Source organism: Aspergillus thermomutatus (genome assembly GCF_002237265.1).
Source record: "Aspergillus thermomutatus strain HMR AF 39 chromosome Unknown NODE_77, whole genome shotgun sequence".
NCBI classification, from domain to species: domain Eukaryota; kingdom Fungi; phylum Ascomycota; class Eurotiomycetes; order Eurotiales; family Aspergillaceae; genus Aspergillus; species Aspergillus thermomutatus.
In genome coordinates this window covers 49,593-67,035 of record NW_020798126.1, presented here as the reverse complement: position 1 = coordinate 67,035, position 17,443 = coordinate 49,593, and the positions used below count along the sequence as shown (strand labels likewise).

General features: G+C 51.1%; 7 protein-coding genes across 7 annotated transcripts; 6 read left to right on the top strand and 1 right to left on the bottom strand.

The window, feature by feature from the left end:
* Positions 1 to 149: 149 nt before the first annotated feature.
* Positions 150 to 1,997, top strand: PYR3 (cytochrome P450; the record flags this gene model as incomplete). Its single annotated transcript, XM_026760342.1, has 6 exons — positions 150 to 362; positions 428 to 544; positions 602 to 704; positions 784 to 840; positions 911 to 1,513; positions 1,576 to 1,997. 6 exons carry the CDS (start codon positions 150 to 152, stop codon positions 1,995 to 1,997), a joined length of 1,515 nt encoding a protein of 504 aa, XP_026615037.1.
* A 1,085-nt stretch (positions 1,998 to 3,082) lies between these two features.
* PYR9 (cytochrome P450) lies at positions 3,083 to 6,186 on the top strand (the record flags this gene model as incomplete). Its single annotated transcript, XM_026760094.1, has 7 exons — positions 3,083 to 3,466; positions 3,520 to 3,619; positions 3,674 to 3,742; positions 3,805 to 4,380; positions 4,431 to 4,869; positions 5,230 to 5,916; positions 5,982 to 6,186. 7 exons carry the CDS (start codon positions 3,083 to 3,085, stop codon positions 6,184 to 6,186), a joined length of 2,460 nt encoding a protein of 819 aa, XP_026615036.1.
* Positions 6,187 to 6,587: 401 nt separating this feature from the next.
* pyr5 (FAD-dependent monooxygenase pyr5) lies at positions 6,588 to 8,179 on the top strand (the record flags this gene model as incomplete). The annotated part of the gene is made up of 4 exons (XM_026759966.1): positions 6,588 to 6,865; positions 6,921 to 7,189; positions 7,271 to 7,653; positions 7,715 to 8,179. 4 exons carry the CDS (start codon positions 6,588 to 6,590, stop codon positions 8,177 to 8,179), a joined length of 1,395 nt encoding a protein of 464 aa, XP_026615035.1.
* A 383-nt stretch (positions 8,180 to 8,562) lies between these two features.
* On the top strand, positions 8,563 to 9,655 carry pyr6 (polyprenyltransferase pyr6; the record flags this gene model as incomplete). Its single annotated transcript, XM_026759866.1, has 3 exons — positions 8,563 to 8,662; positions 8,714 to 9,005; positions 9,073 to 9,655. 3 exons carry the CDS (start codon positions 8,563 to 8,565, stop codon positions 9,653 to 9,655), a joined length of 975 nt encoding a protein of 324 aa, XP_026615034.1.
* Positions 9,656 to 9,881: 226 nt separating this feature from the next.
* pyr7 (O-acetyltransferase pyr7) lies at positions 9,882 to 11,432 on the bottom strand (the record flags this gene model as incomplete). Its single annotated transcript, XM_026759753.1, has 1 exon — positions 9,882 to 11,432. One exon carries the CDS (start codon positions 11,430 to 11,432, stop codon positions 9,882 to 9,884), a length of 1,551 nt encoding a protein of 516 aa, XP_026615033.1.
* A 1,173-nt stretch (positions 11,433 to 12,605) lies between these two features.
* On the top strand, positions 12,606 to 13,990 carry pyr8 (acetyltransferase pyr8; the record flags this gene model as incomplete). Its single annotated transcript, XM_026759586.1, has 2 exons — positions 12,606 to 13,405; positions 13,483 to 13,990. The coding sequence occupies 2 exons, from the start codon at positions 12,606 to 12,608 to the stop codon at positions 13,988 to 13,990; spliced, it is 1,308 nt and encodes a 435-aa protein (XP_026615032.1).
* A 511-nt stretch (positions 13,991 to 14,501) lies between these two features.
* CDV56_105740 (uncharacterized protein) lies at positions 14,502 to 17,218 on the top strand (the record flags this gene model as incomplete). The annotated part of the gene is made up of 8 exons (XM_026759359.1): positions 14,502 to 14,888; positions 15,098 to 15,194; positions 15,254 to 15,370; positions 15,432 to 15,490; positions 15,690 to 15,835; positions 15,889 to 16,034; positions 16,579 to 16,741; positions 16,807 to 17,218. 8 exons carry the CDS (start codon positions 14,502 to 14,504, stop codon positions 17,216 to 17,218), a joined length of 1,527 nt encoding a protein of 508 aa, XP_026615031.1.
* Positions 17,219 to 17,443: the final 225 nt, after the last annotated feature.

Genomic DNA, 17,443 nt, shown 5'->3' with positions numbered 1-17,443 from the left:
GTCGATCCAAGGGTGCTCCTTGCATGAAGGAGTGGAGTCGGTACAATCATATGTCTTCATCATGTCTTCTTCATCCTCTGTACTCCGTACTCCTCACCAGATGCGCAATCATAGTATCTAGTATCTCATCCCAGCGACTTTGAGACAACATGGACAACATGCCTCTGGATTCAAATTGGGCCTGGGCAGTGGCCATTATCCTGTTCCTGGGTCCCCTGACCCTTCTTCTCATCTCACCATACCTCTTCCCATCGACCTTGACGGTGATCAATAGTGGAAAAGCCTGGGACGTCTTTCGCACCACGGCGAAGAAGCGATTTCGCTCAGACGCGGCACGTCTTCTACAGAACGGCTTTAAGAAGGTGAGTGTGTGAGAGAAGTCTACGTTATTCAGGATACAGAGTGCTGAATTCCATCGTCATACCAGTCTCCTGATGCCTTTCGCATTCTCACTGACAACGGGTCTTTGCTGGTCTTGTCGCCTCGATACGCTCGAGAGGTTCGCAGCGATGATCGCCTCAGTCTGGACCATTTCATTGCCTCAGTTCGTTTTGTTCATGTTCAATACTTCATCGTTGTCGTTACTGAGCAACCTGTCTAGGAGTTTCACCCCGACATCCCGGGGTTTGAACCATTCAAATTGATCTTAGATCCAAGAAACCCGTTGAACACGATCCTCAAGACGAACCTCACACAGGCACTCGGTAGTTCCACCGTCCGACCGATCTCTGATGCAGCCCAGTTCTTGGCTAATATCAATTATCTGAGTAGCATATATGACAGAGGACTTGTCTGTAGAGGTTGCCGACGCATTATCCACAACCTTGACCGATGACTCCGGTGAGCGCACACCAGATGATCGATTCAAATGTCCTGGTTGAATATTGACATTCCCTCCCTGCCGTAATAGAATGGCACGAGATCAGCCCAAGTCAAACGGCTCTCAAACTCGTCGCGCAGATGGCATCCAAAGCCTTCATCGGACGAGAGAAATGCCGGGATCCCAAGTGGCACAACATTATTATCACCTACACGCACAACGTCTACCGGGCAGCACAGGCACTCCACTTTTGGCCCAAGTTCTTACGACCCATAGTCGCGCGTTTCCTGCCCGCATGCCAAACGTTGCAGGCTCAGATTGCCGAAGCACGAGAGATCCTTGATCCCTTGGTGGCCCAGCGACGAGCCGACAGGGCCAGCCGGGCTGCTCAGGAGAAACCTGCGCCATCTCGCGCGGATGTCGTCGACTGGCTGGAGGATTATTATGGTGATCAACCATATGATGCCGTGGCCGCACAGCTGCTGCTCTCATTTGCCGCCATCCATGGAACCTCCAACCTCTTGGCGCAAGTGCTCATGGATCTCTGCAGGGATCCGGACCTGATCAAGGATATCCGGGCAGAAATTGTATCCGTGCTGGGTGAAGAGGGATGGACCAGGGCCGCCTTGTACCGGCTCAAACTGATGGACAGCGCACTGAAGGAAAGCCAACGCCTGGCGCCGAACAGATTGTGTTAGTCCCCTTTCCTGCTGCCAGTCTGGCAATGGCAAACTAATCCAGGTGTGCTTTGACAGTGTCCATGGGCCGCATTGCGCAGAGCGATATGCACTTGTCTGACGGTCTCCGTATCCCCCGAGGCACGACGCTCATGGTGTCTGCCCACACCATGTGGGATCCTGAGATCTACCCGGACCCCCGGCGATACGACGGCTACCGGTTCTATAAGCTACGACAGGCATCTGGGCAAGAGGGCCAGCACCAACTAGTGTCGGCGACGCAGAATCATATGGGGTTCGGATTCGGGAAGCACGCTTGTCCTGGGCGGTTTTTTGCCGCAGCCGAGATCAAAGCAGCCTTGTGTCATATCCTTCTCAAGTATGATCTCGAACATCGGGGTGGACAGTCACCGGGAGTCTGGAGTCAGGGTATTCATTTGTTTCCAGACCCGACGGCCACGATCCACGTCCGTCGGCGAAAGGAGGAGATTAGCCTGTGAGGACTGTCTACATAGGACACGCTCTTCTGTGATCGACATTCGAGCTTGCCGTGGAGATTTAGCGAGATGTTTGGCATGTGGAACTTGTCACGCCTAGGACATGATGATCATTGACCAACTTTCTGACGAGATCCTGATGGAGAGGGAATCCACGGTGTCCTCATTTTGAAGATCTAGCAGATGAATAGTAGAATCGGTCTTTTTTTTGCAAATGATTTCACCGTAATTGGTGTCATTCCCGGGGATCAAGAAGCAAGCACCACTATTGGAGTGCTAAGTTTGTACCATGTGTCTTCCTACACTTGTTGCTTCACCCAAATAATCATCGGCCTCTGACTCTGCATACCGCGAATTCCAGTTTCAGCCTCTCAAAAAGCAACGTCCTGCAAAGGCATGGATATGCAAGCGGTGTGGGACGACAGCCAGCTGATTGGGGTCTCAAGGAGAGTCTGCAGTCACTGCGGTATTAGTAAAAAAGGAATACGTTTACGGGAAAATGAGAGAAGCAATATGATGTAATAATGGGAGATCTTAAGATAAATCTCGGCTTGCCACGGAGGTTACAAGAAGATATCATGCATAAAGCCGCGTAGGTATATCCAATGATACAGAGACAAGGGTTTAGAGGAGCTGAGAATGCTGTGGAGAACAATCTCGACCACATTTTGAGGCATTAAGATGATCTACCACAGCTTGCATTACAATCTATGGAATCCAACTTTCAGAAAATTAGTACAAGAAAGATCTACCTCTGGGATTGGATTAGCTGATCTGCGCAGATCATCTCATACTATTGATATGGTTGCACTAGCACTGCGGGTACATCAAGCAAATAGAAAGCAAGGGGCGCAGATAGTTACTCCCCATTTGGTCTCTTGGTACTACAACACCAGCATCCCTTGCAGTCAGAATCCTATCGCTTGGCTGTTCGACAGGATGAGTGAGTAGTAGTTGCACAGGCTGTCTGATAGAGGATTCAGTCCGGGTGATTAAATTCCCTACTGTTATTCCACCACGAACCTGGTTGGACGAGTGCTTTTTGAGTCTGCTTGCACACTGTTTGTGACTTTGAGAGCATTTCCACTATGATCAGATTTGAAGATGCTTCCATAGGGACTGTATGGGTGACTTGTGTGCTTGCGGTGGGCCTGTATTTCCTTCGATCGAGACTCCTGGGCTACCAATTTGATGGGTTTCCCAGTGTCAATCCTCGAAAGCCCTGGGAAGTCGTCAATGTCTTCGCGCACAGGAGGTTCCAGCAAAATGGTCCCGAGTATCTGCAAGCTGGGTTTGCAAAGGTCTGTTCTATCCAGGCAACTGCATCATGGCGCGAGTGGAAACTAAAGGCATCACAGTCGCCCATCTTCGGCGTGGTCACCGACCTGGGGCCCAAACTAGTGGTGTCCGGGGCCTTCATCGAGGAATTCAGGGATGAAAAGCTCTTGGACCATTACAGGGCGATGGTCGAGGTGAGTGTGCCTGAATAGCGGTAGAAGAGCAGACGCCAGCTTACTTGTCCGAGGACTTTATGGCAGAGGTACCCGGCTTCGAGTCGATGTTTCTGGGGAACCTTCACAATACGATTCTGCGCGATGTGATTTCCGTCATCACGCGAGAACTAGGTGATTCCTTTCTCTGTTATAGTCATTTCATTGACCACTGATTCCTTTCGACAGAACAGTTTACGCTTCCTCTCTCGGATGAAGTGTCTGCGGCTCTGGTAGATACGTGGTCAGATTCACCAGGTAGGTCAAGGCAGACCCAAAGGAGAATTCCAGAAATGGCCACAATTAATCTCGATCAATAGACTGGTACCAGGTGACGCTGCTTCCCAGTATGCTGGGGCTGATTGCAAAAGTCTCGTCTCTCGTGTTCGTGGGCGAACCGTTGTGCCGTAATCCAGCCTGGCTGGAGACAGTCGTTAATTTCACCATCGTTCGACACCACGCAATTCTAGCTCTCCACATGTGCCCTGCTGTGCTTCGACCTGTCCTGCACTGGCTTCTCCCTCCATGCCAGAAACTCCGTCAGGAGATCAAGACAGCACGGGGACTGATCAGTTCAGCTCTGGAAGAATCGAGAAAGAACCCGCGCCCTGACACATTCTCCAGCCTCGCCTGGGTCGACGCTTTCGCCAGTGGCAATAAGTATGATGCAGCCATGGTGCAGCTACGACTGGCGAATGCGTCCATCCATTCCAGCGCCGATCTCTTGACCAAGGTGCTCATCAACCTATGCGAGCAGCCGGGCTTGATTCAGGACCTACGGGAGGAGGTGATTTCGGTCCTCGGGGAGAATGGATGGCGAGCCTCGACACTGAATCAACTCAAGCTCCTTGATAGTGTTCTGAAAGAGAGCCAGCGACTGCATCCAATCACCACTGGTACAGGTCCTTGCCGTCTAATCTGCGCACATGCTTACCATTGCTCTTAGGTACGTTTTCGCGCTTTACCCGGCAGAACATCAAGCTGGCCAATGGCACGGAGATTCCCACGGGAACGCCTGTCATGGTGACCAACGACGTCGCGGGGGATGCTTCCATCTATCCTCATCCCGAGGTCTTTGATGGGTACCGGTACTTGAGAATGCGTGAAGGAGCCGACAAGAACCGAGCACCGTTCACAACGACGGGCCAAAATCACCTGGGTTTTGGGTACGGGAAGTATGCCTGTCCTGGTCGATTCTTTGCTGCTACCGAGATCAAGATAGCGCTGTGCCATATGTTGCTGAAGTATGAATGGAGGCTAGTGAAGGACAGCCCGCATGATGTGCTCACGAGTGGGTTCGCGTCGTACCGTGACCCAAGAGCAAGGATAGAAGTTCGCAGACGTGCGCCGGTTCTAGAAGAACTTGAAGTATTGACTCGAAAGAGGTAATCCAGGGGAAATCACAGAATCTTTATGTCAGGAAACCATTGTCAAAAGAAAAGAGTTATGAGTATCAACCCTCATTGACGATAGAGAATAGAACCTTAGGATAAAAGGTAGATGCAATGTGTTCAAAGCCTAAGCGGTTATAAATAATACACTGCTCGGTCTTTGAAGTTAATTACACGCTCTATTGCTGGAGCCACTAAGCATTGTTCATACTGCTTATCCTTGTGAAACGCAACATGACTCTAGAGCCCACAGCGGATTATATGCCATGTTACAGTCTTCCAGGAAAAAGGAAGGGGTGGGGGGTTGACCTACATATTGCCGTATGTGTCGTAGTTTAACTAGTAGACGCACAGAAACCAGGGCCATCGAACACTGTATAACCTTCCGAACATCCTTCTGGACAGCATTTTCTTGACAGCAAATCCCACCGTCTTACCACCATCCTCGCTGACACTTTCCGTCCACAACTTGCTTCACTTCCTATACCGCACTTCTTTCAAAGAAAGAACAGCTGCTACCATGGACGGGTGGTCGGACATCTCATCGGCGCCTCCCGAGTACAGAGATGTTGCCTGGATAGCGGATCGGGCCCTGTTGGCCCAAGGATTGGGATGGTCTATCAACTACCTGGCCATGATATACCAATCTTACAAGGACCGCACCTACGGCATGGCCATCCTGCCACTGTGCTGCAACTTCGCCTGGGAGTTCGTCTACAGCGTCGTCTACCCTTCTCAAAATCCCGCCGAGAGGGCCGTGCTCACAACATGGATGATCCTGAACCTCTTCCTCATGTATACGGCTATCAAGTTCGCCCCCAACGAATGGCAGCACGCCCCGCTCGTCCGGCAGTGCCTTCCATGGATCTTCCCCGTGGCGATTGCGGCCTTTACAGCGGGCCACCTGGCACTGGCAGCGACGGTGGGAGTGGGCAAGGCGGCCAACTGGGGCGCCTTTCTGTGCTTTGAGCTGTTGACCGCGGGTGCAGTCTGCCAGCTCATGAGCCGAGGTTCCAGCCGGGGGGCTTCGTACACGATCTGGTATGTTCTCTTTGCCCTCTGGATCTTACGTCAGGCGTGCCATGTGATTAATTGGATTTTCAAAGGCTTTCGAGATTCCTGGGTTCGTACATCGGTGGTATCTTTCTCCATGTGCGGGAAACGCATTGGCCGCAGGAGTTCGGCTGGATCAGTCACCCTTTCGTCGCCTGGCATGGTATCATGTGTTTCTCCCTGGATATTGCCTATGTGGTTCTTCTTTGGCGCATTCGTCGGCAGGAGCACCGAAGCCAATCGCGGAAAGCTCTATGATCAACAGAAGAACCACGCATACGCTATGTACTCCGTACATTCTACGGAATTCGGGCTAAATGGCGGTGAGCACAGAAATCGACATCGACGGAGGATTAATATTGAAAAGCTGAACCACATGCAAGGGGTGATATGGCGTATGGAACTGTCCGATCGGTCGATCGAGAATGTTTTGTTACGAGCCTAGACACGATATGCCATCATAGGTTTAGTAGACGAGTGAATCTTCTGGGAGTATGAGGAAGGATAGTAGAGAGCAAGGGAGGATTGCACGTGTAGCCAGGATGTCAGTCTCTTGTAAAGTACTAGTTGTAACTTTATTTTTCTACATAAACTGCATGGGTATCAAGGTTTGTGCGTTTAGCTGCTTCCCATTCTCTCCATTAAACCATTAGGGCATCATGAGAGTCATCATTGTTGGAGGATCCATCGCCGGCCTCACCCTCGCCCACTGCTTGGAAAAGGCCAAGATTGACTATGTCCTGCTGGAGAAGAAGGAGGAAATCGCCCCTCAGGAAGGCGCATCAATCGGTATCATGCCCAATGGCGGTCGAATCATGGAACAGCTGGGGCTATACCACCGGATTGAGGAGCTGATCGAGCCTTTGGCGAGGGCGCATGTAACCTACCCCGACGGTTTTCACTTTACCAGTCAGTATCCTGCATTGCTGCAGCAGCGGTCAGTCGATATGCAATGTGCACTTACTGATCCAGGCTAATGTGAGAGGTCTTAGGTTTGGCTACCCGCTTGCATTCTTGGATCGACAGAAGTTGCTGCAGATCCTAGCGGCTGGGCCGGTCCAATCCAGCCGAGTGAAACTGGGTCACCAGGTCATGAACATCGAGAGTACTCAAGATGGCGTCAGTGTGCAAACAAGCAACGGACACGTCTACCAGGGCGATCTTGTCGTCGGAGCGGATGGAGTGCACAGTCGGGTACGAGCGGAGATGTGGCGATTGGCCAATGCCTCGCAGGAGAAGATCTTTCGGAGTGAAGACAAGAGTATCTACCCCGCTGTGGCTTTGTCTTTTCTTTTTTTGCCTATTTTTTGGTCCTGAATGACTGACGCATCCATGTTCATAGAGTTGACGATCAACTACGCCTGTATCTTTGGAATCTCGTCCCCGGTCGATCAACTGGAACCGGGGGAGCAAATCACCTGTTACAATGACGGATGGAGTATCCTCAGCGTGATCGGCCAGAATGGCAGGATCTTTTGGTTCCTCTTTATCAAGCTGGACAAGGAATACGTCTATGATGGATCACGCAAAAACTTGCCTCGTTTCAGCCCCGCAGACGCCCGAGCCCACTGTGAGAGATTGGCGCATGAGCCGGTCTGGAACGGGGTCAAATTCGGCCAGGTCTGGGCGCAATGCGAGGTCTTCCAGATGACACCTTTGGAGGAAGGTCTATTCAGCAAATGGCACTGGAGGAACATCATCTGCATTGGAGACAGCATGCACAAGGTCAGCAGCCAACTTCACCCTGATTTGCGGGACAAATTGACTCATGAGGCTACCCATGCAGTTCGCACCCCATATCGGACAGGGTGCCAATTGCGCCATCGAGGATGCAGCTCAGCTCAGCAACAGGTTGCGCACTTGGCTGTACGGCTGTGGACCCGACTATCGACCCGCAGCTGCTGATCTGTCAGAGGTTCTGGCTGGCTTCGTCGAGGATCGCCTCCGTCGGCTAGGCCCGGTGGCCGTGGCTGCACGATCGGCCATGCGTCTCCACTCGCGGGAAGGGCTCAAGAATCGGATCTTGGGACGCTATCTCTTGCCCTACGCTGGAGATAAGCCGGCCGACTGGGCCTCCCGAGGAATCGCGGGTGGTATTACCTTGGAATTTGTGGAGCCACCCGCGCGGTCTGGTCCGGGCTGGATCCAGTTCAGCCAGCCACGCAAGAGGCCTACGTTTCCTGTGACGGTGGTAGGTCTGTGCCTAGTGGCTATTGTGGCCCAGATGGTGTATTCCACATTGCTTGTGTAGTGGCGTTGCCTTCATATGGATAATGGAAGCCTTGCGCCCATTTGATGGACTTGGCGTCATCCAGAGTCGATAGATCACATCTCCTGCAAGGGATCCACAGCAAGACAATCTATGAAAATGATCCACGCGATCTGCAAACTACACTTGTCTATTGTTTTCATACATATAATAGTAGCAGTCGTAGTGGGGCTGCTGCATAAGGCGATCGAGCTGAGTTGATATCTCATACAGTGATTACCGAGGAATGACACCTTGGTCTAGTATGGGATGCGACTGCTCTACTGTGTGCCTGTATTGAGCACATCTCAGCCCATACATCTATGTCTCATCGCCTCCAAAGGGTCGTGATCTGAAGACCAGACTAATTCTTGATCATTCTTGTCATGATGGCCACCTCTCAGTCTCCAGCACAGCTGGTCCGTACGCTCGTTGATGTCTCCCGATTTGACAAATACAACTGTTTATTTGCTATATTCCCTGGAGGTAATCGAACCCCTCAAAATCATACTACCGAATTAAAAATAACATCTCCAGTCTGGTCAATCTTCCTTGCGGCAGCCTCACGACACGCCGATAGCGACCCCATTCCTTTCGACTGGGTGCTTGGCCGCGCAGCACTGGCCTTTATGTATACCTATCTGTTGAGCGGCGCCGGAATGGTATGGAACGACTGGATCGACCGCGACATCGACGCCCAGGTCGCCCGGACCAAGAACCGGCCCCTCGCATCCGGTCGGCTTTCCACGAGAGCTGCCCTCATCTGGATGCTGGTCCAGTATGCGGCCTCGGTCTGGCTGATGGACCGCATGCTGAGCAGGCAGAACGTGTAAGTCAATCCAGGACAGTCATACTGCCAATTGAAACCATGGAATCTCACCCTGTCTACGGAGTAGATGGACATTCATGCTCCCCCTCACAACCGGCATCATCTTATATCCCTTCGGCAAGCGACCCACCACGCGCAAACTGGGCATCTACCCCCAGTACATCCTCGGCGCAAGCAGCGCTCTCACCATCCTTCCAGCCTGGGCCTCCGTCTACGAAGGCAGCATCTCCTCAAAGGACCTGGGCGCGCAGTGTCTCCCGCTCTGCGTCTTCCTGTTCCTGTGGACCATCTACTTCAACACCGCCTACAGCTACCAGGACATCAAGGACGACTGTAAGCTCAACGTCAATTCGTCGTACGTCCTCGCGGGCAATTACGTGCACGGATTGCTCCTCCTGCAGGCCATTGCCGTGATCCTGGTGATCCCGTGGATTCTGCATGCGAACGGCTCCGCTTGGCTCTGGTTCTCGTGGCTGGGGGTGTGGACGGCTTCCCTCGGCGAGCAGCTGTATCTCTTTGATACGAAGGATCCGAGTAGTGGTGGCAAGGTTCATCGGCGGAATTTCGCGCTGGGGATTTGGAACGTGCTGGCTTGTTTCGTGGAGCTCTTGCTTGTGTCGGGATCTCTGGAATGGTTTTTTGATGTCTGATATACGGCTCGGGAGTTTTTATCATGGATGAATGTGTTTTTAGCCCTGTGGGTACAGATCAGTGGATATTATGCGTATCTTCATTGTGCTCGTCTGCTTTAGTCTTAGTTGGAAAAATGTGGGCAGAGTTTCCTCGACCGATACTCTCAAGCCATAACAGAAACATCTTATTTCTGGCAATTCCTATATTCAGTAGTCTTTGTTAGGCATGACATGGTTTATACTCTCATAGATGCTCTTCAGTAGCCCAGCGAAACAAAGGATCATCTGATACCATGGATACATCGTCACGGTTGAGAGTCAGGTGCAAGTCCCACGGCTCCGTGCTATCTTGACGCTTTGGAAGGATAAAACACATCCCCCCCAAGACAGGCAAATGCAGTTGGAATCCTCGAGGCTGCGATCCCAGGCTTTCCCCAAAGTCCAGTCCGAAGATTCCAAAATTCCTAAAGCTGCTCAAGGGAATGGGGACTCCCCGGAATCCAATCTCCGCCCAGTCGGTCTGCGAGTGGAGATGGGATAGAACGCCTTGGATGTACTCTGCGTTGACCGAGAGAAGACCGTGGCGTATACGCGCTGCAATCTGGGTGAGCTCTTTGAGGCATTCCTGGCGCAATTCTGCCGGAACTGGTCCATCGACTGGGGGCTGGTTCTTCCCAGCTGGGATCGGCGTGTATGTCAGCAGCACCATGTTTCCCAGGTAGTCATTGAAGGCTGGTGCTTGGAAATTGCCGCGCATATCAACTGCAAGCGACAGTTCAGTAGATTGACCAGCCAATCGTCCCGCTTGCCGAAGTATCATGGCCATCAGGGCGCTCACAATGTCGTTGTTGGATAGGAACCCCGGATTCGGCCTACCAGCCTGCGCAGACGTTTGCCCCTGTAGCAGCGCATTGCAAGCTCCCTTTAAGTACTGGATCTTGGACCCGGGAATCGTCAATCGCCAGGTTACAAGCTCGGTAGCTCTTGCCCGGAGGAAACCCGACCAATTTTCTGCGAGGAGCGCTGCCCAATCTCCGAGGCCGCAATAGTGCTGGCTGAAATCCGCCCTCGAGGCACCGGAACTGCTTTTTGAGGCAAGACTGTCAATCTGCGATCGTAACTGCCGGTCTGACACCACACTCGCAGAAGACGAGGCGGTCCGATCTCTGCAGCAATCGGCTAGCAGGCCCAGAACCCGTGCAGCGCCCGCGCCATCCATTGCAGCATGGTGGAATGTCATGGCGAGAATGACTCCATCGCGCATGATATTCGCTTGAAACCGTACAATCGGCCTTCGCGGCAGCGAAAGATCCATGTCGATAGGCAACGGGGCGAGCCGTCGCATGATCTCCTGCTCCTCAGCGCCCGTTAGGAGGCGTTTCGAATGGAGTTCTTTGATCGACTCGGCCTGTAAATATTGTGTCTGGAGCATAGGGAGCTTGAGAAGCGACTCTGGAGCGTCTGGTTCGATCTGCCAGGTATTCTTCCTCTGGCTGACTTTCGTCTGGCGAGTCACGTCCCCTGAGAGGAAGGGGTGAACCTTCAACAGCTGTTTGATGCCGTCGTCCAGGACACGAATGCTTTCCTCAGGCTGCGTGGTTTGAAATGACAACAAAAAGGTGACATTCATTCCGAGGGGATTGTGGTCGAGTGAAGACAGAGGATACGGAGAGTGGTTGCTGGGGGACTTTGGGACACCGCACATGCCATCTTCGCATGGACCTTGAAGACTAGCAAGTCCATCTTTTACCTGTTCATCCTGATTGACGGGAGAGTGTATTCTCGGAGCACTCATGATTTCTCAAGTGTTGTATGAATAGAACTATCCTACTGAGTGAGTTGGTTGTGTCTTTACTCCGATCACTCCTGGTTTTAATTCTGACCACCTCGTTTCGCTTGCTTTACCTTCTTGTATTACATGACTAACGGACAAGTTTAATTCAGTCTCTGCATTTTGCTGCATTGATTATAGTTTTCACTACATTGGACTGTGTCGATCCCACGCAGATCTCAGATCAGCGTATGTGTTCTTGATGCAACCTGCAGGAAGCTTCACATAGTGTATACAGACTATTAGTTATCCTGACCGACTTTTCAGTTGCATATTACATGATGATCAATCGCAAGAATCAGGGCTGGTGGTCATCAAGTGCAGTTAGATTTCAGTGGCCCAGATCTCTCTACTAACATACACTTTATGAAATCGGTACTGGTGTTGATAGTGTCTGTTTACTTGATTAATCTTGAAATCTTATTATTGTTGCCACATTCAGATGTATCCACTGTGCTAAATGATCAGCTAGCAGTATTTATTCTCCAAGTGCTCATCTATAGTTGATCACTTTACTGCCTAATGACAAGCTTGATCCACATCTTACTAGTTCTAGATCCCTGACAGCAAGCTGAATCAATTTTCGCCGACTTTCTCAGCTCACAGACTAGAAAATGGGTCACACAGCTCCACCAGCAAACCTCCTGCCATGTCTTCACGCATGGCGGCCATGGAGGACAAGATCTGACACAAGGTGGATTCTTGGGCGCTGAGTATCACTGTCCAGGCCTATTAGCAGAAAAGCCACGTCGAATTCTTGAGTCTACCCTTGAGTCTACCCTCTTGAGATCCACATGCCCTACTAAATCGAGCGGCATCTGCATTCTTTGGCTTGTAAGCTGGAGCCGAGATTGGTTGGAATTATGCCAACTGGGGAATACTGCGAACTTAGCCTGATGATCTTGTACTGTATCCGTCTCATTACAGTCGCAGCTGAGTTTCTGTACTGCTTGTATCTATCAATCAGGTGCAAGAGGTAAATAGGTGACGGAAGCACCCAAACCAATGACTTGTATGCATCCACATCCCTTGCATCATACAGATACAGCAACAACACAAGCCTGTGATGTTACTTGATTTGAGCATATATAGCTCACTCTCTTCCTAAAAGCAAGTCTTACTGAGGGAATAGCAACGATGGATCTCCTAGCGCTTTCATCAAACCCATTGTGGTCTAACATTGCCCATGCGCTAGCACTTTATCTAGCTTTTACTGTGCCAACTGCCTTTTTCATCATAACGACTCAAAAGTCATCCTCTGTTCGACGGGCCTGGGCGCCATGTGTTCTTTACATTCTGTATCGATTCTCCCTTTGCGTACCCTCTCTGACCACGAGTCAATTCCTGAAAGGCGTGGCGGCGGGCCAAGCAACCGTGGCTGCTCTGCAATGCCTCAATCTACTCCTGATCACAAATCTAGATGAGACCGAGCTGGTACGGGCAGGATTGTACAGTCCGTCTGCAGGTCTGCTTGCTCGCCTTCTTCATGCCTGGGCATTGTTGCTCAACTTCCGAGGAATCGGCACGGTCTGGGAGGTCAAGAATATACCCGAACACGCAGCTTATCTCCAGCCAAACGGCAAGGAGCAACGGCTGAGCTGGAAGCGGTACGTCCTACGGGAAAGTGCCATTATCATATGGCAGTACCTGCTGCTTGATTTCATCTACATGTCGACAAAGGACACTTCCCCGGAGGACTTGGCGCGCCTCTTCGGCCCCGGCTTGGAATTCAAGTATTTCGACGCAACGTTCGAACAGTGGATGGGGCGCGTCTCCGTGGGGATCTTCTCGTGGCTTGTGCCTTCCCGCGTCTGTCTCAACATCATTTCCCGCATCTACTTCCTGATCTTGGTGGTCTTGGGCATTTCTTCGCCGGAGTCTTGTCGCCCGGGCTTCGGCAGAGTGCGGGATGCATGCACCATCCGTGGCTTCTGGGGGTAAGTGGACTTTTCGACACTCTTGCAAAAGGCAAGGGAGTCGCTCATGTTCATGTTCATCCACTAACCTGCCACAGCAAATTCTGGCACCAATCCTTCCGTTGGCCTCTTACCTCGGTGAGTAACTATATCGCAAGGGATGTCCTCCGTCTTCCCCGTCCCTCGCTTTTAGAGCGCTACACCAACATCTTCTTCACCTTTTTGACATCCGGTGTGTTACACCTGGCCTGTGATGCTATCTTGGGCGTCCCGCCATCGGCGTCCGGGGCCATGAAGTTCTTCTGCTCATTTCCGCTGGCTATCATGATCGAGGACGGGGTTCAGGAAGTTTGGCGCCAAGCGACGGGGCAGAGTCAGGGCGGTAATCGAGTGCCCCTCTGGCAGAGGCTCGTGGGGTTTCTTTGGGTGGGTATCTGGATGTGTGTGACGTCGCCCTGGTACTTGTACCCGGCTGCGCGTCAACAGCCGGACAAGAACTGGATGGTACCGGTCAGCGTGGTGGAGGAGATTGGCCTAGGGGCGGTGCAGAAGATCCTGCTGGTTTATGGGGTGTTCCTGTACTGGGCGATTGGTGGGGAGATTTAAAGCTGTGTCAGGATCATTGATACTTGTCGTACATATCTGCTAGGGATACTTTGTTCTGCACGGTTATTTATGAATAGCATGTGATAAACTAAGATTAATTCTAGTTGATACTACCTATCCTGAATGTCAACTGCCATTCACAAATCAGTTCAAAACTAGAATCATCTGTTATCCTAAAACAGCGAGCCGTGATGATCAATAGATACCATTTGTCCAAAAAGATACCCAATAGCTCAATTTAAACACTAATCCTGACTCCATCCGCAAGTCAAGAACCCTCAGGGATATACATTGGACCATCAAATAAGATGTCTAGAAGTGCACAGCTATGTAACCTAGCGGGAGTAAATATATGAAAGAAGCTCTCTGTTAAGCTTTACCATACATACATTCTATATAAACCTGCTTGTGTTTCCAGTGGATATATAATCACACACATAATATTGAATAGACTTAATCTGAGGTCAGTGTACACTAATCACATAAAGCTCTGGGATCAAGATATGGCACCATGCGTTCTCACTTCCCTAGTTCAGAAGATAACATACTGGTCTACCGGTATCCTTTCACCAAGACCTTGGATACTCAGGATGCCCCTCCGAATCTGCAACACCCTTCGATTTCATACCTGCACGAACGGGCTCGTGGGTCCCTTGTGACCCTTCTTGCTGTTCACAGTGCTGCGGATGCCTTGGAGTCCATCTCTTTGTTCGACTTCCCCGTCGCCTTACGTGGGCCTTTCGACCCAGGTTATCACGGCTGGGACTTCTCGCGCATCTTCGCTGATGCCCCTGTTCATTACGACCGCTACTGTGATGGCCAGGCGTATGCAAGGTGGGGCATCGACCGCACCAGAGGGGCTGTAATCATCGTCAGACCCGATATGCATGTGGGATGGGTTGGTGAATTGGAAGATGAGGCTCTCGAGGCATACTTTGCAAATCTGCTAAAGTAGACCATTTGATTTCCGCTAGATGCTCCAGAAATTTGACATATAATCTATTCTCCTCACTTGAGTAGGTGGAAAAGTATGAAGGACGATACACTATCTGTCAGGCAATTGTACACGAATCGATGTATAGCCATGGAAGAGTCATTTGGAGATAGACCCAATGGCATCTCCAAGAGTTCGATCAACAGAGATGCAAGAAGGGTCTCTGTCTCTCCATTTACAGTGTCCGCAGCTCTCGGAGAAGGGGAAATGGTGAGTCAGCGGAAGTAGGAAGAGCCGGAAGATCGCTGTCGACTTACTAACTGATATAGTGATTACTGATAGACTGCTAGGGAATGTGGAAGGCTGGGAGAAGGGATTCACGCCTAAGCCAGTAGAGCGAGGCGTTACGACGCATGTGTATGCCTCATTTGATGCTTCGCTTAAAGGTATTGTGTATAAAGTCCTTGGCAAGAATCAGAAGACTAACAAGACTGTTAATTCTATCAGCCAACAACAGCGCCCCAGGAACCCAGCTAACTACACTGTACATCTCACACACCAACACAGTAGGCATAACATGAAAGGGGGATAAGGGGATATGATTATCCTGAGGCTTGGGCTGTCACTCACCGTCGGCCTCCCATCTGTTGACTGTAGTATAGCAGCTGCAGGTGGAGGTAGTGCCCTCCACGATGTCTGTCTCTGAAACTGAGATGCAAGTCGAGGATCCATCGCTAGGAGCAGCTGCAGCTAAATGCCATCCAGGTAGGTTCCGACATGTTGTATAATGTGACTCTGGGCACGGGTCCTGCCACCACCACCGTCACCTATAAAAACAGCCTTGACTCCTTTACTGCATGGTCCGAAGATAGTGAAATGGACCGTGTCATCGGTTCCTCCAATGAGGCCAAGTGAGTGTTCCGCCGTCTGTCCTCGTTTGGAACCCTGGCTTACAGTTTCTCAGGGTAATCGCATCCGGGGCTGCGGGTGGCGATGATGAGGATAATAAGGGTGGTCAGTCGCCGCATACGATAGGAAACGATACCAGCTCTCTTTTCTGGGATTCCGAGACTAACTTCCTTGGATGTCCCACTGCCATGGTCCTTGTCTGTGAGGTCGACGAAAACCCTGACTGCAAGGTAGACATCTGCGAGCTCTACCCTTCTATACGCGAAGATGGTGTTCCTCATTTAGAACTATAAATATATACACGAGGATATTCCAAGTTTGCATCAGCCCATGTAATCCAGGGTGACCAGGGTCACAGGGCCGCGATGAAGCGTAAAGTCTCCGCCTTGTTAGGCTCAGTCGATCTCAACCTTCCCTAGTATTACATTCACTTGTCCTCTACAGCACCTCGGTGCATGAATATATTGATGAATACTGTGCAGGCGATCAAGCCCTAAGGCTGCTTACCGAGAGGTAGACCATCCAAATCATGTGACTGCGGGAGGTCTCCCTTTTCCACAACGAAAAGGGACACCGGACACGATCAATCGCTTCATAGCAACCATCCTCTTCTCCCTCTCTCTCCCTCTCCTGAAATGTCTTATTACAGGTCCGACGCCACCTGCATCCGCGAAGAATTAACCAAAAGCGGGGCGCAGAAATGGGGATTCTTCATCTTACCGTACCTGCTGCTACGATGACGAAGCCCGGTGGGAGCAATTCCTCGAGCGCATGAAAGGGTTCGCGCGGAAAACTCTCCTCAGCGCGCGCGAACGCGGCCGTGACGGGGAAGCCATCCTAAACCAGCTCGAATGGAATGTGCAACAGAACCCTGCGCTAGACAATTGCTCCAAGGAGGAAATTTGGCGGTATGCAGCTTGCTACCCGTTGCTGCTTCCTGAAACTGTGCTGACTCAAACGCCATGGGGGCCAGACGCCATCGGGACCTCATGAGCTCTCTGTATGGGGAGTACCACCCGGGAGATGTCCAACATGGATACCCGATTATGGTGGATCGGGAAGCGCTGGATTCGGTTCTGGAGGGGACGGCGCCGAGTGAATGGAGGGCTGCTGATTTCCGCGCCTCCACTGCGCATGTGATTGTGCTGAATATGAACTGGTTTGATCAGATGGAAGAAAAGAGGCTTCGTCGAGAGGAGAGAAGGCGGCTCCATGGGGATGGTCATGGTGAGGCAGAAGATGAGGGAGATGATGGACTTGATAAGACTGTTGGGTGGAAGAAAGTCTTGGTGGTGAAGGTGTATCCCAGACTCTATTCGTTTCTCTTGACTCCGTTGTGGCATATCATGTATGCTGAACCCCCTGAGATTGAGCGTTTGCCTTGAATATCTGTTGTATCTATTGATATTGAAGCGCTTTCTCACACAGAAAGCAGATATGAATGAATTTTTCAATGCTTCAGCCTCTGCCTACCTCACGTGGCCAACAGCTGCTGACTACCTCGAATGAAGAACCCCGCATGTGGCTCGGTGTGAGGCCTTATATGGTTGAACAAGCCTCACCTTAAATTGACAACTATGAATTAGCCTACTAAGTATAAGGTTTGTGCA